The following is a 20,499-nucleotide window of genomic DNA, read 5'->3' on the forward strand; positions in this document are numbered from 1 at the left end:
AGTTGGGAATGTGCTATATGCCTCTTCTCCAAATGCCTCATAGCCGACCAATCCACCACCTTCTTCTTATTCTTCTTCTTCTTCCATGACTGATCTCTTTGTCCCCTTCCAAGTCTCACATAAATGACTTATATAACCTTTTAAAGGGTGGTTTCCAAACCATCACACCCTTTCAATAAGATCACCTTTGATTATCCTTTATTAATCTTTCTTTAAACCAAAAGATTTTAATATCCTTTATTTTAATCTCCCCTTTTAATCGAAAAAAGATTGTCTCATTACTTTACATTCTCTCCAATAAATAGTCACATAACATAGGAAAAAAAAACAAGCAAACAAAATTACAAATTATGGAGTTCACCACCCACCCCCCCCCCCAAAAAAATAAATAAATAAATAAAATAAACTAGAAAAAAAGAGGAGGTAGTGGTGGGGTCAAACCCTTCTATACGACCAGGTCTTATAGAAATCATTGCAAAATACTGTTTGAGGGATGGATCTATCTTAAGGATTGATGTCAACATAAGGTTCAAAGTTTGGAAAATGAAGATTATTAAATCCAAAGAATGGATTTACAAATTAGCAGAGGTTCATGGATAGTAGCACAAGGATTATCATGAATTAATTTGTAGTGGTGTCTCCCATGAAGAGATTTAGTGATAGGGATTGTTGTATATGAATGAGGGAAATAAGAAAACTAAGCCGGAGAAGGCTTAGGAATCATATAGAAAGGGAGTGACTCAAAGAAACAATATTGTTGAATTTGTTGCTTTTTTAAATGAAAACGAGGGGTTTATTCTTAAAGAAGTTGTTGATATAATTGTAGAAATTGGGGCTAGGGTAAGATACTTTTATCACTTTGTCTTGATACAAATTTATATGGCTTATAGAATTTTCATATAGTTTCAATTTTTTTTAATAGAGGGAGCTACCCAATTACTTGGAGCACTTACCTATAAAAAATATAACTCTCAAATAATTAAAATGACTTTAAGTAGAAAAATAAATAATTTAATTTTTATAATAATATTCATATTTATATTATTATTGAAAAATAGAAATAAAAATATTTATAATTGATAATAATATTTATATAAAATTGTTGACTACAAATTCTACAATAATTCAATGAAAATGGTTAGATAACTCAAAAATCAAATAAAAAATTATTCAATAAATTAAAAAAAAAAATAAGATAGATCTTTTTGAAATTTTTAGATAGATTAATTTAATATCTATAATTTAATAATGTAATGTAGTGTTGATTTTATACTGTTGTTGCATTGATTTGTACTATTGTATTGAAATTTTCATTTTGACAAAATGAACTTCAATTCACTTTTAGGAAATTTACTATCAAAGTTAAACTCAACTAATTAATCAAATAATGGTTGATTTTAACTAATCAACTAATTAATCAAATAATATGATATATCTAGTTTAGACATTTTGTTAAAGGGTTTAAGGTCCATTAAAAACATTTTTTTACCTTAATCAAAAACTAATTAATCAAATTTAATCAACTTTGACTATGCTTGTAGCAATTTTTCTATAAAATTTAAAATCAACTAATCAATGAATTATTTATTGTAAGGAATAATTTGATTTTAAACCCTTAGTCATAGTTGCACCTAGTACAATTCATGCTTGGGGTCATGGTCAAATCTAAAAGCTATAACCTTTCCAATTTTTTGTTTCGGGATTCCACTGTGTAGGATTTTTTGCATCAATTTTTTGGATCACACTCCTTGATCCATCATCAAGATGAGAGAGCTCTAGGAGAGAAAATCCTAATGATGGATCACAGGGTGTAATCCAAAAAGTTGATGCAAAAAATCCTACATAGTTGAATCCAAAAACAAAAAATAAAAATTGCAACGAGGTATGGAAATCTAGTCAGCACATTTTTCACTTGCCTCCGAAACAATAATAAATAATTTTATTACAATACTACAAAGACAAGTATTCCCACTATGACACTTGTTTTTTATTACTTTAGTAGGGAAAGGGCCCCGAACCATTACAAAACAACAACAATAAAAAAAGAGTAGTAAAACAACCCCAGTCATCACATAGCTAGGCACCCAACATAGAACAAAGATGCTAGCCTTCAGAAGTAATAAAAAATATATAGACTAAAGTAGTAGCCCATATTAATCCTACCATACTTCCTACAATAAGGACTAACTAAACTAACAAATAACTGAGTAAAGTAGACAATAACAACAGTTCCCAGATTCAAAATTAATAATAAGAGTCTTAGGGGTCTCACAAGCCTAATAAACCATAAGCCTAGAGACTTAATAATGAGCATCATAAACCAAAAATTAAAACAAATAGAACTATCTTAAACTATATTAATAGCAAAAAACAACATCACAATCTCACCACCTAAGCAACAACCTAATTGTCCCTAATGAGATTCCACTTTTCGACTAGTCTTTTCATTTGCTCCTACCATGCCTCTTGGTTCTAGATGACAATTGTTTTCCCTTAGATTAAAAGATTTTTAAATTTTAATTTATTTTGAAATCCTATACTTTTTAATTGTATCAGGACTTACATATAAAAATAGAAAGTAGTCAATAGTAAAAGACACTCCGCATAAGAAAGAAGAAACTTCTTTTAATAATATTTAAATATTTATTCTTTAATTTTATTTACTAAATGAACAACAAGAGGTAGGGTCTCACCTAATTTCTTTCCACATAAACCTAGAGGACCTAACCTAACCTTTCACATAAGTGTGCAATTACAATGGCAAGATGACTGACTATATGCCTATACTAGTAGTTAACCAATAATACGAGGTAGAACCTTCATGCAATTACAATAATTTTATTTACTAAGTCAATAGTAAGAAGGAGGGCCTCACCTCTCTCCACCTAAACATGGAGGTCCTAACCTAACCTTCCACATGAACATGCAATTACAATAGCAAGATAACTATGACATTTGTTTCTCACTAGATTAAAAGATTTTTAAATTTAAATTTATTTTAAAATCATAGTTTTTCTTAATTGTATCATGCATATTAAAATAGATAATAGTAAATAGTTAAAAACACTCCAACATAAAAAAGAAGAAACTTCTATTAATATTATTTAAAAATTCATTCCTTAATTTTATTTAGTAAACCAACAACAAGAGAGGGCCTCAACTAACTTTCCCCATAAATATGGAGGGCCTAACCTAACTTTTCATATAAACATACAATTACATTGACAAGATGACTGATTAAATGTCGATATGATAGTCCACCTAACTTTTAACATAAACATATAATTGTGACTGATTAAATGTCGATATGATAGTTCACCAACAATTAACAAGATGATTGATTATATGTATGTATAGTAGTACACCTAACCTTTAAAATAAACATACAATTGCAACTGATTAAATGTCGATATGATAGTACACCAAACCTTTCACATAAATGCGCAATTAAAATGACAAGATGACTGACTAATAGTTAACCAATAAGAAGAGGCAGAACCTTCACACAATTACAATGGCAATTAGTAGTTTTTCTCCCAACTGTACATCCAACCTTATGATGGGTTGTCAGTGGTGAGCTTCCAGGAGGGAAAAGCAGAGATAGGAAACTTCTTTGGTAGGGTCAATCCAAACGTTTCCTCCATATCCAAATCACCCTCCACATTCCAATGAAAGCAATGTATGAGCTGAGCCACAACCAAGTAAACAGAAGAAAGCCCCATGTAAATCCCAGGGCATCCTCTCCTTCCTGTTCCGAAAGACAACAATTCGAAGTGGTGGCCATTCACATCTATGCTTGAGCCAATAAATCTCTCGGGCTTGAATTCTAAAGGATCTTCCCAAACTCTTTCATCTCTTCCGATTGCCCAAACATTCACAAATAACCTTGTTTTTGGTGGAATGTAGTATTCTCCAACATTGCAACCCTGGGTGGACTCGTGTGCCATGAGCAAGGGCGCTGGTGCATGTAGTCGAAGAGTTTCCTTCACCACACATCGCAAGTAGTGTAAGCTTACCAGATCACTCTCTCTTACCATACGGTCTCTTCCAACCTTTAATTCAATCTCCTCTTGTGCCCTTGACATTGCTTGAGGGTTTCTCAACAGCTCAGTCATCGCCCATTCTATAGTTGTGGTAGATGTCTCTACTCCAGCAATTAACATATCCTGCGAAAGAATTGAACTCGTTTTGTTAGTGAGGTCTAAGCAGAAATATGGCAATTGGGTATTAACGAAATGAATAGTTCCACAATTTGACAATACTAAAGAGCTAGTAGTTTCTGAGGGTCCATGAAAATTACTGACCGTGATGATTGCTTTGATGTGAAGCCGAGAGACTTGTATCTCCGCACTTCCGATCTCAGCCATGTCCAGCATCACGTCCACAATGTCCGATTTTTCCGACTTTTTAACCCTTCTTCGCTCAATGTGCTCATCGATGAGCTTGTCAGCAAACTCATCAAATACCTTATTGATGGCCTGCATGCGGCGGCAGTAGCCTCCCCAATCGAGAAAAGCAAGAGAGGGAATGAAGTCTCCCGTAACAATTACTCCCGTCAGATGCATAATCTCAGCCACCATCTGTGAAAACTCCTGCCCTCCGCTCAATTGATGGTCGGAGTAACTTCTCCCTGCAAACATTCTGCACACAATGTTGAGTAAGACGGAAAAGATGTGCTTCCTGAGATTGACGAGGCGCACGCCATGCTGGCTCTCCTCCCACACAGATCTGACCATGGCGGACACCTCTTCCTCCCTCACCCACCTGAATGACTCCGTTCTCTTGGGCGTCAGCAATTCCATTGTGCACAGCTTTCTCATCTGCCGCCAGTACTCTCCGTAAGGGGATTGCGCCACGTCTCTGCGCTCGTAGGTCATGTACTTGCCCGCCGATGTAGGGGGCCTGTTGGCGAAGATCAAATCATGGGTTTTAAGAAACTCTTTGGCCATGGCAGGAGAAGAGACCACCACCGTGGGCACCGAGCCCAGGCGTAGGAACATGATGGGCCCGTACTTGGTTGCCAGCTTAGCCAGAGCTTTGTGAGGAAGACTTCCCAAAAGATGGAGATTGCCTACCACCGGCCATGGCCGTGGCCCTGGTGGCAATCCCAACTCTTCCTTGTCGCTCTTTCTCTTATTTTTTGTGATAAATCTGTATATCATCCAGAGGAAGATGAGTGAAAAACCCAACTGTATTACAGGGGAATTAAGCCACGCCATATTTGGGTAGCCTGACTTATTACAGATACTTGATCTATGTATTTAAAGCAGCTTGTCGTGAAATTGTCTAACCGTGGTTAACAAGTTTTACTTCACTGGGGAATATATTTCCTGATCAGATTTTTTTTCGATTGTGATAAAGACTGTTTCTAGAATGTTTTTTGGGTTGAATTATTGTACACCGATTTGTCCAGTTGAATATTAATGTTGCCTTTTTAGTAAGAACAAAATAGGTAGGATTGAATGAGTAAGCTCTCCCTGTAATTGGTCGGCCATTCTCCAAAGTAAAAGGCATTCAAGCCGAGCGTGAAGCGTGGCATCTGATGCGTCTTTCGCGGGTGCATAAATTCCAAGCAATTAAAACTGTCCATTTGAAACGCCATTTCCGACGGGACATCTGACTTCTAGATTTTAGTCCTTTCAATTCGCACGCGTCTATTCTGGTTCCAAAAAGACAGTACGGATTGACTAACACGTGTGTTAGTCACGCGTTTTATGCTGTCAATTTTGCAATTAACGGCTGCGATTGACTAACCTGTCACTAACACGCTGAACGAAAGATCTGTTTTGGAGCTAGAATAGCTGCGGCCTTTCAATTCCGTGTACTCTCAGAGTCACCATGCCCTCTTATGAGACATATAAACTGGCAATCGCATTTTGGTGTGCAATAGGTAGGTCAAAAAGGTGTTTGGTTTTTTTTTTGGTATATATTTATGTAATATATGAGGTCAATTCATATAGACATGTTATGTTTGCAATAGGGAGACATGGAGAGAGAGTAGAGAGGGGGATGGAAAGAGAGAAATATAGAGGGGGAGAGAGAGAGGTGTAAGAAAATAAAGATAGAGAGGAATGGAGAGAGAGAGAGAGAGAGAGAGAGAGGGAAACATATCTTAAAATAGTGGGGGAGAGAGGAAGATAGAGGTAGAGAAGAGGATAGAGCGAGAGAATAAGAGAGAGAATTAGATATAGAGATAGTGAGAAGTAGAGGGAGAGATAGCGAGATAGATAAGGAAAGATAGAGATGAAGAGATGTAGAGATATAGAGGAAGAGAGAGAGTGAGAGAGATAGACAAAAAAAGAGATGTAGAGGTATAGAGAGAGAGAGATGTAGAGGTATAGAGAGAGAGAGGAAATAAGGACATATATATATATATATATAAATGGGTAGTGCGAGAGGGGAGGAAGAGAGATAGGTAGATAGATAGATAGATAGAGGGCAATATAGAAAGATATAAGTGGATAGGGAGATAGATCGAGAGTTAGGGAGATAGAATTAGTGAAATATATGGATAGAGAAATAGAGAGCGAGAGAGAGAGAGAGAGAGAGAGAGAGAGAGAGAGAGAGAGAGATTTTGTCATCATCAATATAATCAAGATTGACATTACATTAAAGCCAAAATAAATCTAGTTAAATTCAATCAATTTTAATCTATGCTTTTTTGTCAATTACTCAATTTCATTGTTAATTAATCAATCTCAATTCATATTAACTTAAAATTTAAATATATAATTGGAAATGGAATTTGGTCAACAACAAAATAATAAAAATTGACATTACAATAAAGTAAAAGTAAATTTAATCAATTTTAATAAATATTTTTTCTCAATTACTCAATTTTATTCTTAATTAATCAATCTCATTTTATATTAATTTATAATCTAATTATTAAACTAGACTTGAATGGTATGTTTTCTTGCCTAATTTACTAGTCATGTGTATGACAAAGTTGAATTAGAATAATGATCATGCAAGGTGAGAGACTTGCAAATCTTGAATGGTGTTATGCAGACCATTTTATATTGCAGATACTTGATCTATGTACTTAAAGCAACTTGTCGTGAAATTGTCTAACCGTGGTTAACAAGTTTTACTTCACTGGGGAATATATTTCCTGATCAGATTTTTTTTCGATTGTGATAAAGACTGTTTCTAGAATGTTTTTTGGGTTGAATTATTGTACAGCGATTTGTCCAGTTGAATATTAATGCTGCCTTTTTAGTACGAATAAAATAGGTAGGATTGAATGAGTAAGCTCTCCCTGTAATTGGTCGGCCATCCTCCAAACTAAAAGGCATTCAAGCCGAGCGTGAAGCGTGGCATCTGATGCGTCTTTCGCGGGTGCATAAATTCCAAGCAATTAAAATTGTCCATTTGAAACGCCATTTCCGACGGGACATCTGACTTCTAGATTTTAGTCCTTTCAATTCGCACGCGTCTATTCTAGTTCCAAAAAGACAGTACGGATTGACTAACACGTGTGTTAGTCACGCGTTTTACGCTGTCAATTTTGCAATTAATGGCTGCGATTGACTAACCTGTCACTAACATGCTGAACGAAAGATCTGTTTTGGAGCTAGAATAGTTGCGGCCTTTCAATTCCGTGTACTCTCAGAGTCAGCATGCCCTCTTGTGAGACATATAAACTAGCAATCGCATTTTGGTGTGCAATAGGTAGGTCAAAAAGGTGTTTGGTTTTTTTTTGGTATATATTTATGTAATATATGAGGTCAATTCATATAGACATGTTATGTTTGCAATAGGGAGACATGGAGAGAGAGTAGAGAGGGGGAGAGAGAGAGGTGTAAGAAAATATAGATAGAGAGGAATGGAGAGAGAGAGAGAGAGAGAGAGAGGGAGAGAGGGTCTAGAAAGAGGGAGAGTAAGAGAAAGGGAAACATATCTTAAAATAGTGGGGGAGAGAGGAAGATAGAGGTAGAGAAGAGGATAGAGCGAGAGAATAAGAGAGAGAATTAAATATAGAGATAGTGAGAGGTAGAGGGAGAGATAGCGAGATAGATAAGGAAAGATAGAGATGAAGAGATGTAGAGATATAGAGGAAGAGAGAGAGTGAGAGAGATAGACAAAAAAAGAGATGTAGAGGTATAGAGAGAGAGAGAGGAAAGAAGGATATATATATATATATGGGTAGTGCGAGAGGGGAGGAAGAGAGATAGGTAGAGAGATAGATAGATAGAGGGCAATATAGAAAGATATAAGTGGATAGGGAGATAGATCGAGAGTTAGGGAGATAGAATTAGTGAAATATATGGATAGAGAAATAGAGAGAGAGAGAGAGAGAGAGAGAGAGAGAGAGAGAGAGAGAGAGAGAGAGAGAGAGAGAGAGAGAGAGAGAGAGAGAGAGAGAGAGAGAGAGAGAGAGAGAGAGAGAGAGAGAGATTTTGTCATCATCAAAATAATCAAGATTGACATTACATTAAAGCCAAAATAAATCTAGTTAAATTCAATCAATTTTAATATATACTTTTTTGTCAATTACTCAATTTCATTGTTAATTAATCAATCTCAATTCATATTAACTTAAAATTTAAATATATAATTGGAAATGGAATTTGGTCAACAACAAAATAATAAAAATTGACATTACAGTAAAGTAAAAGTAAATTTAATCAATTTTAATAAATATTTTTTCTCAATTACTCGATTTTATTCTTAATTAATCAATCTCATTTTATATTAATTTATAATCTAATTATTAAACTAGATTTGAATGGTATATTTTCTTGCCTAATTTAGTAGTCATGTGTATGACAAAGTTGCGTTAGAATAATGATCATGCAAGGTGAGAGACTTGCAAATCTTGAATGGTGTTATGCAGACCATTTTGTATTGCCAATTTGGATATCAAATGTCACATCCATTTTTAAAATGGATTTTGACATACTTTATCTTAATTAAGTAGAATAACAAAGGAGAGTGGTCTATTTCTAAGAAATTACTGACTTGCAAACAAAAAGGAAGAGAGAGAGTGAGAGAGACATATTAGAGGAAGCGAGAGAGTGAGAGAGACATATAGATTAAAGAGATAGACAAACAAAGAGATGGAGAGAGAGAGAGAGAGAGAGAGAGAGAGAGAGAGAGAGAGAGAGAGAGAGAGAGAGAGAGAGAGAGAGAGAGAGAGAGAGAGAGAGAGAGAGAGAGAGAGAGAGAGAGAGAGAGAGAGATCTTGTCATCATCAAAATAATCAAGATTGACATTACATTAAAGCCAAAATAACTCTAGTTCAATTCAATCAATTTTAATACATCATTTTTTGTCGATTCCTCAATTTCATTCTTAATTAATCAATCTCAATTCATATTAACTTAAAATTTAAATATATAATTGAAAATGGATTTTTGTCAGCATCAAAATAATAAAAATTGAAAAAGCATGCATGCCTAGATTGGATTAAGTTTTTGGATGCATAGATTATCTTAGTTATGAGTAAAGGCAAGGCTAATGTAATGTGAAATTGCATTGGGTGTAATTTATGACATTACATGGTGAAAGAACCCTCTTAATATTTTATATCATTTGGGATATATTAAATTTTTTATCCTAGAAAATTTCTTCTATAAATTTTAAAGCTCAAATTTTAATATCCTAGAAGCCTCAAAATGACTCAAAAATATATTGAAGAATTTGAAACTAGGTTATTTTCCTTATTTCATTTTTTTGTTTTGTTAACGATTATTGTACTATGTTTTAGTGTTGGGTGGACTAGCCCTTCATCAATCCCTTAGATCAAGAATTTTGTTAACTTCAAAGTTTAATATACTTATCACTTAGAAATTATCATTTAGAAAGTTTAAGTATACTATCCTAGACATAATATTCCTTGTCTGGAAATTAATTTTAAAATTAAGCTATTTAAGAAACAACCACATAAATCTTGTGATATGAATAATATTTTTTATAACAAATTATATAAGAATAATAGTTAATTCATACAAAAATATTAACAAAATAATTGTATTACAAAAGACAATATGTCTTCATGAGTAACTATAATATAACTTATACAGTAATAGAACTTTTATTCGGTAGAAGATGACTCCAAAATAGAAGTTAGGAAAGTGAATAAATAAAAAAACATTTATTAATATTCATTTATAATCCCATTTTTACAAAGTATCTGATCAATTTATTTTGTATTAGTTAATTAAAATTATGAAATCAAATTACATCCTTGAAAATTATAAAATGTAGTGCAAGCAATCTTCAAAGATATATTTTATGAAAAGATAATAACATAGTAAAATTTATATATTGGTCACGGCCCTTGAGTGCTCGACTCTTGATAAACGTGACTTGGAATATTTGCCTTAGGGATTCAAAAAACAAATGAAATTGAAGCATTTGTGCATGGAGCACTGCACAAAGTTTGACTTCCCTGCCAGAAGAACTTACGCTTCTATCTTCAATGACTAATATATGTAAATCAAGATCACCAATGTAAAATGTGTTTAAGGAGTTCACCATTCATTTTTAGACAGATTAAAAACAACTACTAAAAAACAAAACTGAAATAACATATAGTTGAAAACATATTTTATTAGGAACTAATAATTAGCATGTGTACCACGCCAAACTCACATAAAGAGAGCTAGGGGAAAGGACCCAGTAGTTGAGGACATTCCAATTCTTGTGATAGAAGTTGTTGATTTAATACCCCCATACCTACTGATTTAATGTCCAAATTTTAGTTGTGACTTTAAAGTTGTTATTGCTATGATAAGTACCAATAATTTAATGAAATATACCATTTGTTGTAAAAAGCAACCAATCATGTGATGCCACATCAGCTGCACAAGTATTGGGTCCCTTTTGCACACCTATTGGTCTCACTTTTTTTTGGGTTGTTTTGGACACCTTGGCAAAAACCGTGCTAATGTGGCCTTGAAACCTTAGTTATAAGTAGGGGACTTGCCAAGTAAGCTGCCGTAAAAAATTGAGAGTGATTTGAAGATGCACAACTACTGAGTTCTCTACCCTAGTGCACCCTGGTAATACACGTGCATTTGGTGGCTTGTTGATCCCGAAATTGTTTCTGTGGTCCCTGTTTCTCATGGCTATTGTTGAAATTAGTGATCATCAGTGTTTAAGGAGTTTACCATTAATTTTTAGACAAATAAAAAACAATGCTGAAAAGCTAAACTTTAAAAAAGAAATGATATATAGTTAAATACATAATTTTTATAGGAACTAATAATTAGCATGTGCACAGCACTGAAGTGACAGAAAGAGAGCTAGTGCTCCTCACACAAACAAACTACTTATATAAGCATTTCCTGCTACTCCCTATGCTGCAAATTATTTATACGAGAGAGAGCAAGGAAGCGGATCTGATCAGTCGGCTATCTGCCACAGGTGGTCTCCTTGGGGAACGAAAAGGCAGATAGAGGGGGTACCAGGCTTCACATTCAGCGCCTTAAATGGGATGTTGTTGGGAATCCAGGCGCTGGTGTCCTTGTGACACACAGCCACCGCCTCCTCCGTCCTATCATCTTCTCCCTTCACCCAAACTCTTGCGATCCTCCTGCCTGCTTCCAAAGTACATGCCGACTTATGGCAGTAGTACACAGCATACGCATATTGTTTACTGTGGCAGTAATACACGTCCTTCTCTGCTGCGCCCTCGTCTTTCACTCCCACGATGGTATAATCCTGCCTCACGGATTTTGACATGAACTTTGAAACATTCGTGACTAGCACAGTTTAGCGATTGCTCCTCAACTTCGACGTGCTCAAGTCAACCAGGGACTCCAACGATGTTGCGCAGAAGTTGTTTTCGCCCTCCTCGGCAGGTCTTTCGCATGCTTGCAAAGTCTCCTTAATAGCCACGCCCATGACGGAAGTTTGTCGGAGGAGAAAGGGATTTGGTCTGCCACGGAGCGTTGAAGAAAACGCCTCTCCCTTTCTCGCAAGAAGGTTTGAGAAACTTTGGTTCCTCTCACCAAATCTTTCTCCAGCAGAAACGTGCACGACGTTGCATCCATCGGCATTTGCGTAGTTGGAGCATAAAGTTTTGCTACGTCGCAACGTTTCAAAGGCACCGGCGCAACGCCTTGTGTCCCAACTTTTCTTGGAGGCATCCCCGCGTCCACTTTCAATAATTCCTCCATCGGCCACATTCAACGCTATTTTCCCATCATCATTATCATCATCATCATCATCATCATCATCAGGTGAGATGAGTTCCCGCACAAGTTGTGGAATGGGTGTTGTGGGCAGATACTCTTCACCATGCAAATGTGCAGCTCCGCTCGCCGCTAGTGACTGTGAATTCCAAACAACGAAACTCATAAGCAATGTAAATTTACAAACTACCTAAGTTGGACTCTAAAACAAAAAGGAAAAACACATACAATGAGAATAATGAAACTAGTTAAAGCCCTCATCTTGTTAAACACAGCAAGCAAGTTAACGATTTCAGAGATACCGAGTGAAGGAGGGTCTCATCCATTTAAATAGGTGCTTGAGCTTCGCCTCAACCGCCATACTGGACGCTACCATAGCAGATATTCATGTGCTAAATCACATGGCCATTAAGATTCTTTAAAAATTTGCCTGGCCCAACCGCCGTAGTGGATGTTTGTTTTTTGGTCGGTCACCGCTGTAGTGGATGTTGCCATGGCAGACACGCATGCACTAATCACAAGGCCATTAAGATTATTTTTAAATTTGTTGTGTATTTTTAAATTGAAGCTGAAGCTCAGACTGATAAAATGTTGTAATTGAAGAATCTCCTCTCGAACAAGATGATGATTAAGATCAAGAAGACATCAATCTGCATGTGTGTCATAAATGATGGTATTCGAACAATAATCACATGACAACAACTATAATATCAGTCAATCAAAAATATGAATGACATTTAAATCTACATGAGTGACCCCCATGACACTACTTAATCAATGAAGTTAAATGAGTGATCTCATCATCATTCCTCAACCAATTCATGTTGAAAATACAAAGGCAAGAGTCTAAAGAACCATGATAAACTGAGAAAGGTAGCCTCTAGAAAATAGGAATCTAGGAATGTCTAAACTCACTTGAAGCAAAACCAAAGAAACATTAGCACAAACAATATGATACCCCATAATGATGACTAGGAAGAAGCATGACAGGTCCAGTAAAACTATGCATTTTGTTAAAGCGATGGAAGCTACTGTTAGGGCATCGGGTATCTCAGACGCTTCACAAAAGCTCTCTGCCTATTATTTATTAACCTAGGGTTTTTCTATAAATTATCGCACAATCTTGAAACCCTCGAATGCATATATTGACCTTCCTCGTGTCGAGCATTGGTAAAGATTCAATTGATAATTAGTCACTCGTTACAAATCAAATATCAACTCACACTCATTCACAGGCGTTGTTCTCAGATTTGGGGCATAAAGATGCATGGATTTATCGATTTAAAACACCAAATGCCCAAAGACATGAACAAAATCGCTTACCTTTTAGCTTTATTTGAGCTCACTAATTTGCCTTTGTCGAAAACCAGTCTTCAATATGTAAGCTTTCCACTCGATTTGATCATCCGACCTCGGCCTACTGGTCTCTCCTTTCTTTGCGAAAGCTTTTAGAATAATAAGTTCTGAGAGCGCAAAAAGGTAAGTTGATAATCAATTTGATTCAATCGGATAAAATTGGAAGGCAATGGCTTTTTAAAGTTTTATTTTTTCTTATGGGATAACTTCCTAAAAACTCATCAATCTAATTTTATTAATTATTTAACTATTAATCGAGAAATTATACTAATTAATGTAAAATTCTAACTTCCTTATAACATTAATTCAAATTAGAGTGGAACATTGCAAGGGTTGAACATAACTTTTATTGATACTTTAATGAAGTGTCTTCACCAATCTTCCTCACTCACCTAGGAAACACTAAACTAACTGCATTAGTGGATCTCCTGACTGTATAGCCTACAACATGAGAGAACATAAAATTGTTCCCACCATCTATGCACAATGAGACACATTTCTTCTGAAATTCGACATCTCATCTGAGTATGTCTAATACCTCCTCTAGTGAGGCACACGAGATACCTTTCCTCTGAAAGTTCACATCTCCTTTTAGTGTATCTAATACCTCTTCAAGTGCTACGCAAACAATCACTCCTCTGTTGTACATATCATCAAATGTCTTCACATGAGACATCTTTTCTTCGGAAGTTCATATCTCCACCATGTGTGTTTTATCCCTCCTCAAGTGTTGTAAAATTACCAACCAAATGTGAAGACGCTAAGTGCACCCATAAGAAATTTTGCCTCTTCTTGGATCCTTGAAAGGACACATAATGCCAAGCCCTCTCTTTTCGTCAGGGGCACAAAAAGGTTGCTTCTCATCCAAAAAATCATCCCTAATCGATAAGATAGCTTGGGATGATAGATATCCTCCTGCCTCTATTATCTGCAAAATTTGATTTTATCCTTTTTATCCTCTATCCATTTGATGTTGCATGTGAATCTTGGTAGGCATTGTAACTATAGCAATGATGGCTTGGTAGGTCCAAGCATATGGTGACATAACAACAAGGATGTTAGATTCAAGCGATTTAAAAATGACAAGAACATGATCTTATAACTTGAAGATATTAGAATACTCAAAATTAGAGAAAATATATAAATTATATTTTATTTTCAAAAAACCTGCCTCATGCACATGTCATGTCAACCAATTATTTTATGCTAGAGATGTATTTTTTGAACCTATCATCGCCACATCTGATCTGCCCTAAAATTCATGCCCACATTGTTTGTCTTTGTAAAAATTGCTTGTTATAATGGTATCATTGAAAGATTGATAGTGCTTGGAATGTTATTGATAGAGTCTATAAAAACACTCATGCTACCTTACATTACTTCCCACTTCCCACACATAGAAACAACATTCATTTTTCTCACAAAATGGTCCTATTCTGTCAAATATTTTCACACATAATTTAAATATATTTTACTTAGTTTCTTGCATCTATTCCGAAACAAAAGAAAACATTCATACCTTGCTAATGGATGCTTCCATCTAGCCACTAATCTTTCAATAATGTGTTACATCCCTCTCTTTCACTAATACTTTTCAATGCTCAATTTGCACTAATATGTGATGTTTAGTTGATGCCAATTGAACAATGGTTTACAATTTCATATGTGATGTTTTTATTTGATAAGTCAATAAGTTTTATACTACTATCTACTCATATTTTTACATGTTGAAATTACTAATAGGATTTCAGACTAACTTCATTGTTTTGACCTAGTGGTTGAAAGAAATTCACCATTCTCCAAGAAGGGAGGGAAAATATCATTGGGTATGGAGGTAATCAGGTGAAGGGTTGAGTTTCCATCTAAGTCTCTAAAACTTAGGTATTGGTCATGGCAATTTTTGATGATAGAGCCTAGTGATGTGGAGTCGTGAACTAGGTACCTAATATGGCCAACCCTAGACAATCACTCAAGTTGTTAGGGTTTGTTATTAACATAGAACTCATGATGTTGACTTAAGGCATCAAATAACTAAGTTCAAACTCAAAATTGATTTGATAATCATTCTGGACTTATGAGTTAATTTAAATATAATGTATTTGATACAAAATTATTATGTATGTATAATATAAGGAGTACATATATACATGTTTATATATATATGTATATACATTTGCGACATGTTAATATGACACAAGTGTATATATAACTTAATTGTGTGTTTGTGTATCATTTTCATATAAGTATTGTAAAATGATACTAGTGAACTTTATGAATCAATTTTTATTCATGTAAAAGGGCTAAAGGTCATACTTAAGAATACGTGAGAAACCATACATATATTGGTCATATTACATAATTAAAAGTAATCACATTTATATTGGCCATATTCATAAAGCAAGGTGGCTCCAAGCCATAGTATATTCAACCACATCTTATATTATGGAAAAGATGTTGAACCCAACAATGTGGGTAATGGAATCCAAGGCAAAAGGAAAATGAAAATATATATTGAAGAATTTTGTAACTTCTTGTAAGTGATAATCAACACATCCAATGATAGTTTACTGTAATGGACTTTAAATTCATTAAAATTTATTATTAATTAATTGAAATATTCTTAACCTTTTAAGGATTATAGCTAATTGGGAAAAGCTTGAAGTTTGTACATTATATAAGGAAAGAAGATTGAATAGAGGATAATCACATAACTTGTTTTTGGTAAATTCTTTCTAATGGAGAAGTAGAAGAAATTCAAACTCTGGTAGAATAGAGGTTGGGGATACTATGGAAAGCTAAGAAAGGAATATTGAAGGCTTAGAATAAGTACTCTACTCAACCAACTTGGAACACAATCACATAAGCCATGTTTCCAATTTTAAAAATTTTGTTTGAATTTTGAAATTAAAAAGGAAGAATAATTAAAGTAAATTTATGTGTTCTTGTTAGAAGGAAATAATTCTAATACCTGACATTTTAGGTTAATAAGTTTGTATCACAACAATATTATGGTTTAGTATGTAATAAGCTCAATAGCATAGCTATGCTAAGGCATTTATGATTCTCATTAAAGAAAGGGTTTGCCTTTTGTACCGTCTTAATTCTGAGAATAAGAAGCTAATATAATGGCAATGATAAGAAACGTTTTTTTGTCCTAAACCATAATGAAAGCAATAAACTTAAATTATATAGCCCTTATGGGTAGAATTATAATAGCAACAAATAATAATTATCATCTCTTTTAGCTAAACAAAATAGTCTTATGATTTATAACAGTCTTTATAGAAGTAGAGATTAACTATGAAGATGCAGTAGTTGCACTGTGCTTTAATCATTCTTGTTCTTGAATGAACAGTGAAGAAGATAAACCAAATAAAAAAGGTTGAAGGATTTCTAGTTTAAAGTATTGAATAAGGAAGAATTTTGCATTGTGTTTTCATCTTTTTGTTTTAATAACAAGCATACGTACTCATATGCTGTAAGTCAAGGTTCATTTTACAGAACTTGTTGCAAAACAAAAGTAAAGATAACTATTGTGAACCCTAGAGTTGAGGGCATGTGTATATTTGTAAACATGAGGGTGAAAGCATGCAAGCTCATGTTCATGAATATGGTGCCTATTGAAATCTACAATAGTGGACTCAATTGAAGTAATATAAAAATGTTGTGAATGGTAGCTTTCCATAATAATGCAGAACAACAAAGCCTAAAATTAGAATGGTTAGATAGAACTTATTAAAGCTAGAAACAAGTGAGCCTCTAAACTTGAGTTAGTATGCAATTAGCATAAGAGACAATTGTGATTGGTCAGTTGACTAATGCCTATTATTGGCTCTAGCCGAATAGGGTGGTGAACAATGACTACACGTTAAATTATGCTTGCAACTATGAAAAATTTGGCCAAGGTGACACTGTCAATTACAAGAATTTGTTGGTTCACATGGTCTAGATGTACTACCTAGTCAAAGGCCATACTAGTTAGGCAAAACCTATAGTGTGTGACCTACTAGGGTTGTGTAGGATCAAAACATTTGCCTTGGATTGCACTAGACCTTTTACCCTACTTACACCCTTGCAAAGGCAAGGTCACTTTTAGTAGAAAGATGTGTAGAAGATTTCCATGTCTATGGTTGAGTGGTAAATTGCCCTAATGATACTTTCCCTTTGATTACTTACTTTAAATAATAAAGGAATCAATTTAATGGATTACCAAAGGTTGAGAACCCTAAACTCCTCTTATACTTTATTTATTATGTACTCATGTTAACTTGGAAATGTTTATATACATTGTACTCCATGAATAATTGATATTACTACTTGCATAAAAAAAAGTTAAGCTTATCATTTACATATATATCAAAAAAAAAATTACATATCTATGTTTTTGTTTTCAAATTGTTCTTGTTTGATAATTTTATTTTATATTATTCCTCATCTATAGTGGTTTGGCTTGTTACAAAATCAATGTTTACAAAAAGTTTTAGTTTCATGCCTTCACCATATTCCATTAATTTGTTCATGCATCACCAATACATCAAATGCCCAACAAGTAAATGTCAAACGCCCCACAAAAATGGTAACGGTCAGGTCAATAAACTCCAAACATAAGTCACCTTGTATTCAACACAACAGTTTGTCTTCCAACTAATATTTTTCCATGCTATATTCTTCATTATATAGGCATAAAAGAACACAACCACTTTTCTCCTCTACATGCCCGTCAGGGATTTTTTGAATGCCTTGTCTGCACCTCCATAAAATAGATAGTTGCTCCAAATCAATCACTGAATTCCTTAACCCCATTATCTACGACTTCCTCTACGGAACAAATGCATTCATTTCAGCATCCAAGCAAACTTTTCAATGCAGAAAACTCCAAAACCCCATGTTGTCAGCCATTCCACTATTCTTAAAAGCACTTCACATGCGCACCATTAATACTTGATTCGATTGAGATTGAATGTATTAAATTATAGTGCAATGGCGTTTTAAAGTGCTATTTTCATTATTAAAACTTTCTACAAGAGTAACTTCCCAAAAATTAATCAATCTAATTTTATTAATTATTAAACTAAAAACTATACTAATTTCAAGTTGTTTCAATGAGTTGCATTAAGTCTTCAAATCAAAGATAGGGTGTGAAAGTACTTTTGTAATAAATCTCGGCCTCCATCATGACTGATGAACTCAGCTTTTCAACTCTCTTGTGTATCCGGTCTATAGAGAATTTTGTGCTTACTCAGCTCTTGCAATGCTCCTGGGATCTCAATTTTGAACAAGTTCTTTCTTCAAGTTTGACTTGAGAGTAGAGTTAGAGAGAATAAGTTTAAATGCATTTGTCCAAGTATATAAATTTTCCCCAAATTTGACTTAATGCCAAGTTGAGGCCAAAACTTATGTTTCATTCTTAAAAATTTGCTCATTCCTTGGAGTCCATCCTAAGCCGAGTTTGGACTCTTTTCAAATGTTTTCTTGCCGACCTTGGCATCTCATCATTTCTCGGGCATATTGGTGCCGAAAAGATAAATTCCAAACATGTCTTCTCTCCCTAATTTTGATGTAAGGCTAAGTTTGGGCTTTAAATGTTCATTTGTTTGGTGAACTACATGATTCTACAAGTCCTCATTTAAGCTAAATTTGTACGCATTTCAAACATACTTGATTCAACCATTTGATTTCCCGAGATCATTAATAATTCCTCTCTCTCGTGATCTTCACTATTATCTTTTAAGACTCATTTCCAACTTTACATAACTCACCATGTTTTCATCAGACATTAATGGCACCTAATGGATTTATCTAGGCTTATACATCCTCGAACTAGTGATAGACCCGAGTTTTTCTCCTTTTGGAATGTGACACCTCACGATGGATCCTAATGTGACATACAAGGACTGACACATTTTTATGAATAAAAGGAATTTTTTATTTCTTAGTTTTTATCATGTGTATGACACATTTTATGAATAAAAGAGATTTGTTTTGTTTCTATTTAATTATATTTAGTGAAGTTATTATTTCATTAATTAGTGTTGTTTGTACGTCACAACTCTAGAAGCTACTAGCATACTTATCTTTAAAAATATCTATATAAAAGACATCAAGATTTCCGAGATGTGCAATTTTAACTAGATTTGTAAAATAAATAAAATATAAGCACCTTGACAATAATCTCTCTTTGTATCTTTATATATAATCTCGCATATATTAAAAAGTATACAATTAATAAGAATCTGTACGTGATAGTCACGCTAATTGACATAGAGCTCCTGTGACTCCTAACAAACTAGATAAGCATGTCATGCTACTCCCTACGCTGTAAATTATTCATAAACTAGATAAGCATGTCATGCTACTCCCTACGCTGTAAATTATTCATTTATATATATAGCAAGCAAACTTGAGCAAGCAGCGTGGATCTCAGTCATATATATAGCCACACAACGTCGCCCTGGAGAGCAAAATGGCAGATAGAAGCGGCACCAGGCGTTACACTTCAACGACCCGGCTTAACGAGTACACTCGAAGCGTTGACTGCAACGCTTAGGTGGCTCGTGTGGGGTGCATTCCGTCCGTTCTCTTCACCGGCACCCGTTTCCGTTTTCCTCAGCGGCCCTATTAACTGTTGCAGTCAGTAGTTAACTGCCCAGTTCACGCCTATAATCCAAAACGAATTCAAAATCGCTCCCGCGCTGCGTAAGTTTGGTACGTGGTAGTAAAGAGTTCAATCACATAAGAGAGATAGAGAGAGAAAGCCTCTCATGGAATTTTGTCATCGCAGCCAAGGAAGCCATTTGAAATGCTCTGATAGGACATACATGCAAAATGTGGAAGCACAGACAAGGGAAATGAACCAGTTTGATTGAATGCCTCAAAGAAATATGGTCTTATGGAATGCCATATTCCTGGATAATACGCAAAATAGAGTTTTGAAAAGGCTTCAGGAACTTGCAAGCGTATCCAATTGGCAGATGTAAAACCGGAATCCGCAACCTTTGCC

At 34.7% G+C, this 20,499-nt stretch overlaps 3 protein-coding genes across 3 annotated transcripts; all 3 read right to left on the bottom strand.

Annotated features, from left to right (window-relative positions):
* Positions 1 to 3,399: 3,399 nt before the first annotated feature.
* On the bottom strand, positions 3,400 to 5,278 carry LOC131874633 (cytochrome P450 750A1-like). The gene is made up of 2 exons (XM_059218340.1): positions 4,305 to 5,278; positions 3,400 to 4,166 (listed from the first exon to the last, which is right to left on the bottom strand). The coding sequence occupies exons 1-2, from the start codon at positions 5,217 to 5,219 to the stop codon at positions 3,555 to 3,557; spliced, it is 1,527 nt and encodes a 508-aa protein (XP_059074323.1). The 5' UTR covers positions 5,220 to 5,278; the 3' UTR covers positions 3,400 to 3,554.
* Positions 5,279 to 11,352: 6,074 nt separating this feature from the next.
* LOC131874177 (BURP domain protein RD22-like) lies at positions 11,353 to 11,691 on the bottom strand. Its single transcript, XM_059217432.1, has one exon. It carries the CDS (start codon positions 11,689 to 11,691, stop codon positions 11,353 to 11,355), a length of 339 nt encoding a protein of 112 aa, XP_059073415.1.
* Positions 11,692 to 11,721: 30 nt separating this feature from the next.
* Positions 11,722 to 12,404, bottom strand: LOC131874178 (uncharacterized). The gene is made up of 2 exons (XM_059217433.1): positions 12,372 to 12,404; positions 11,722 to 12,282 (listed from the first exon to the last, which is right to left on the bottom strand). The coding sequence occupies exons 1-2, from the start codon at positions 12,402 to 12,404 to the stop codon at positions 11,722 to 11,724; spliced, it is 594 nt and encodes a 197-aa protein (XP_059073416.1).
* Positions 12,405 to 20,499: the final 8,095 nt, after the last annotated feature.

Source organism: Cryptomeria japonica, chromosome 3 (assembly GCF_030272615.1).
Source record: "Cryptomeria japonica chromosome 3, Sugi_1.0, whole genome shotgun sequence".
Classification (NCBI taxonomy): Eukaryota; Viridiplantae; Streptophyta; class Pinopsida; order Cupressales; family Cupressaceae; genus Cryptomeria; species Cryptomeria japonica.

Bases quoted from the DNA above. Each gene is read 5' to 3' on its own strand.
- LOC131874633 (XM_059218340.1), bottom strand. From the start codon at position 5,219: ATGGCGTGGCTTAATTCCCCTGTAATACAGTTGGGTTTTTCACTCATC. The intron at 4,167-4,304 runs GTCAGTAATTTT...ATTCTTTCGCAG, and splicing joins ACATCAAAGCAATCATCACG to GATATGTTAATTGCTGGAGT.
- LOC131874177 (XM_059217432.1), bottom strand. From the start codon at position 11,691: ATGTCAAAATCCGTGAGGCAGGATTATACCATCGTGGGAGTGAAAGAC.
- LOC131874178 (XM_059217433.1), bottom strand. From the start codon at position 12,404: ATGAGGGCTTTAACTAGTTTCATTATTCTCATT. The intron at 12,283-12,371 runs GTATGTGTTTTT...TGGAATTCACAG, and splicing joins CTAGTTTCATTATTCTCATT to TCACTAGCGGCGAGCGGAGC.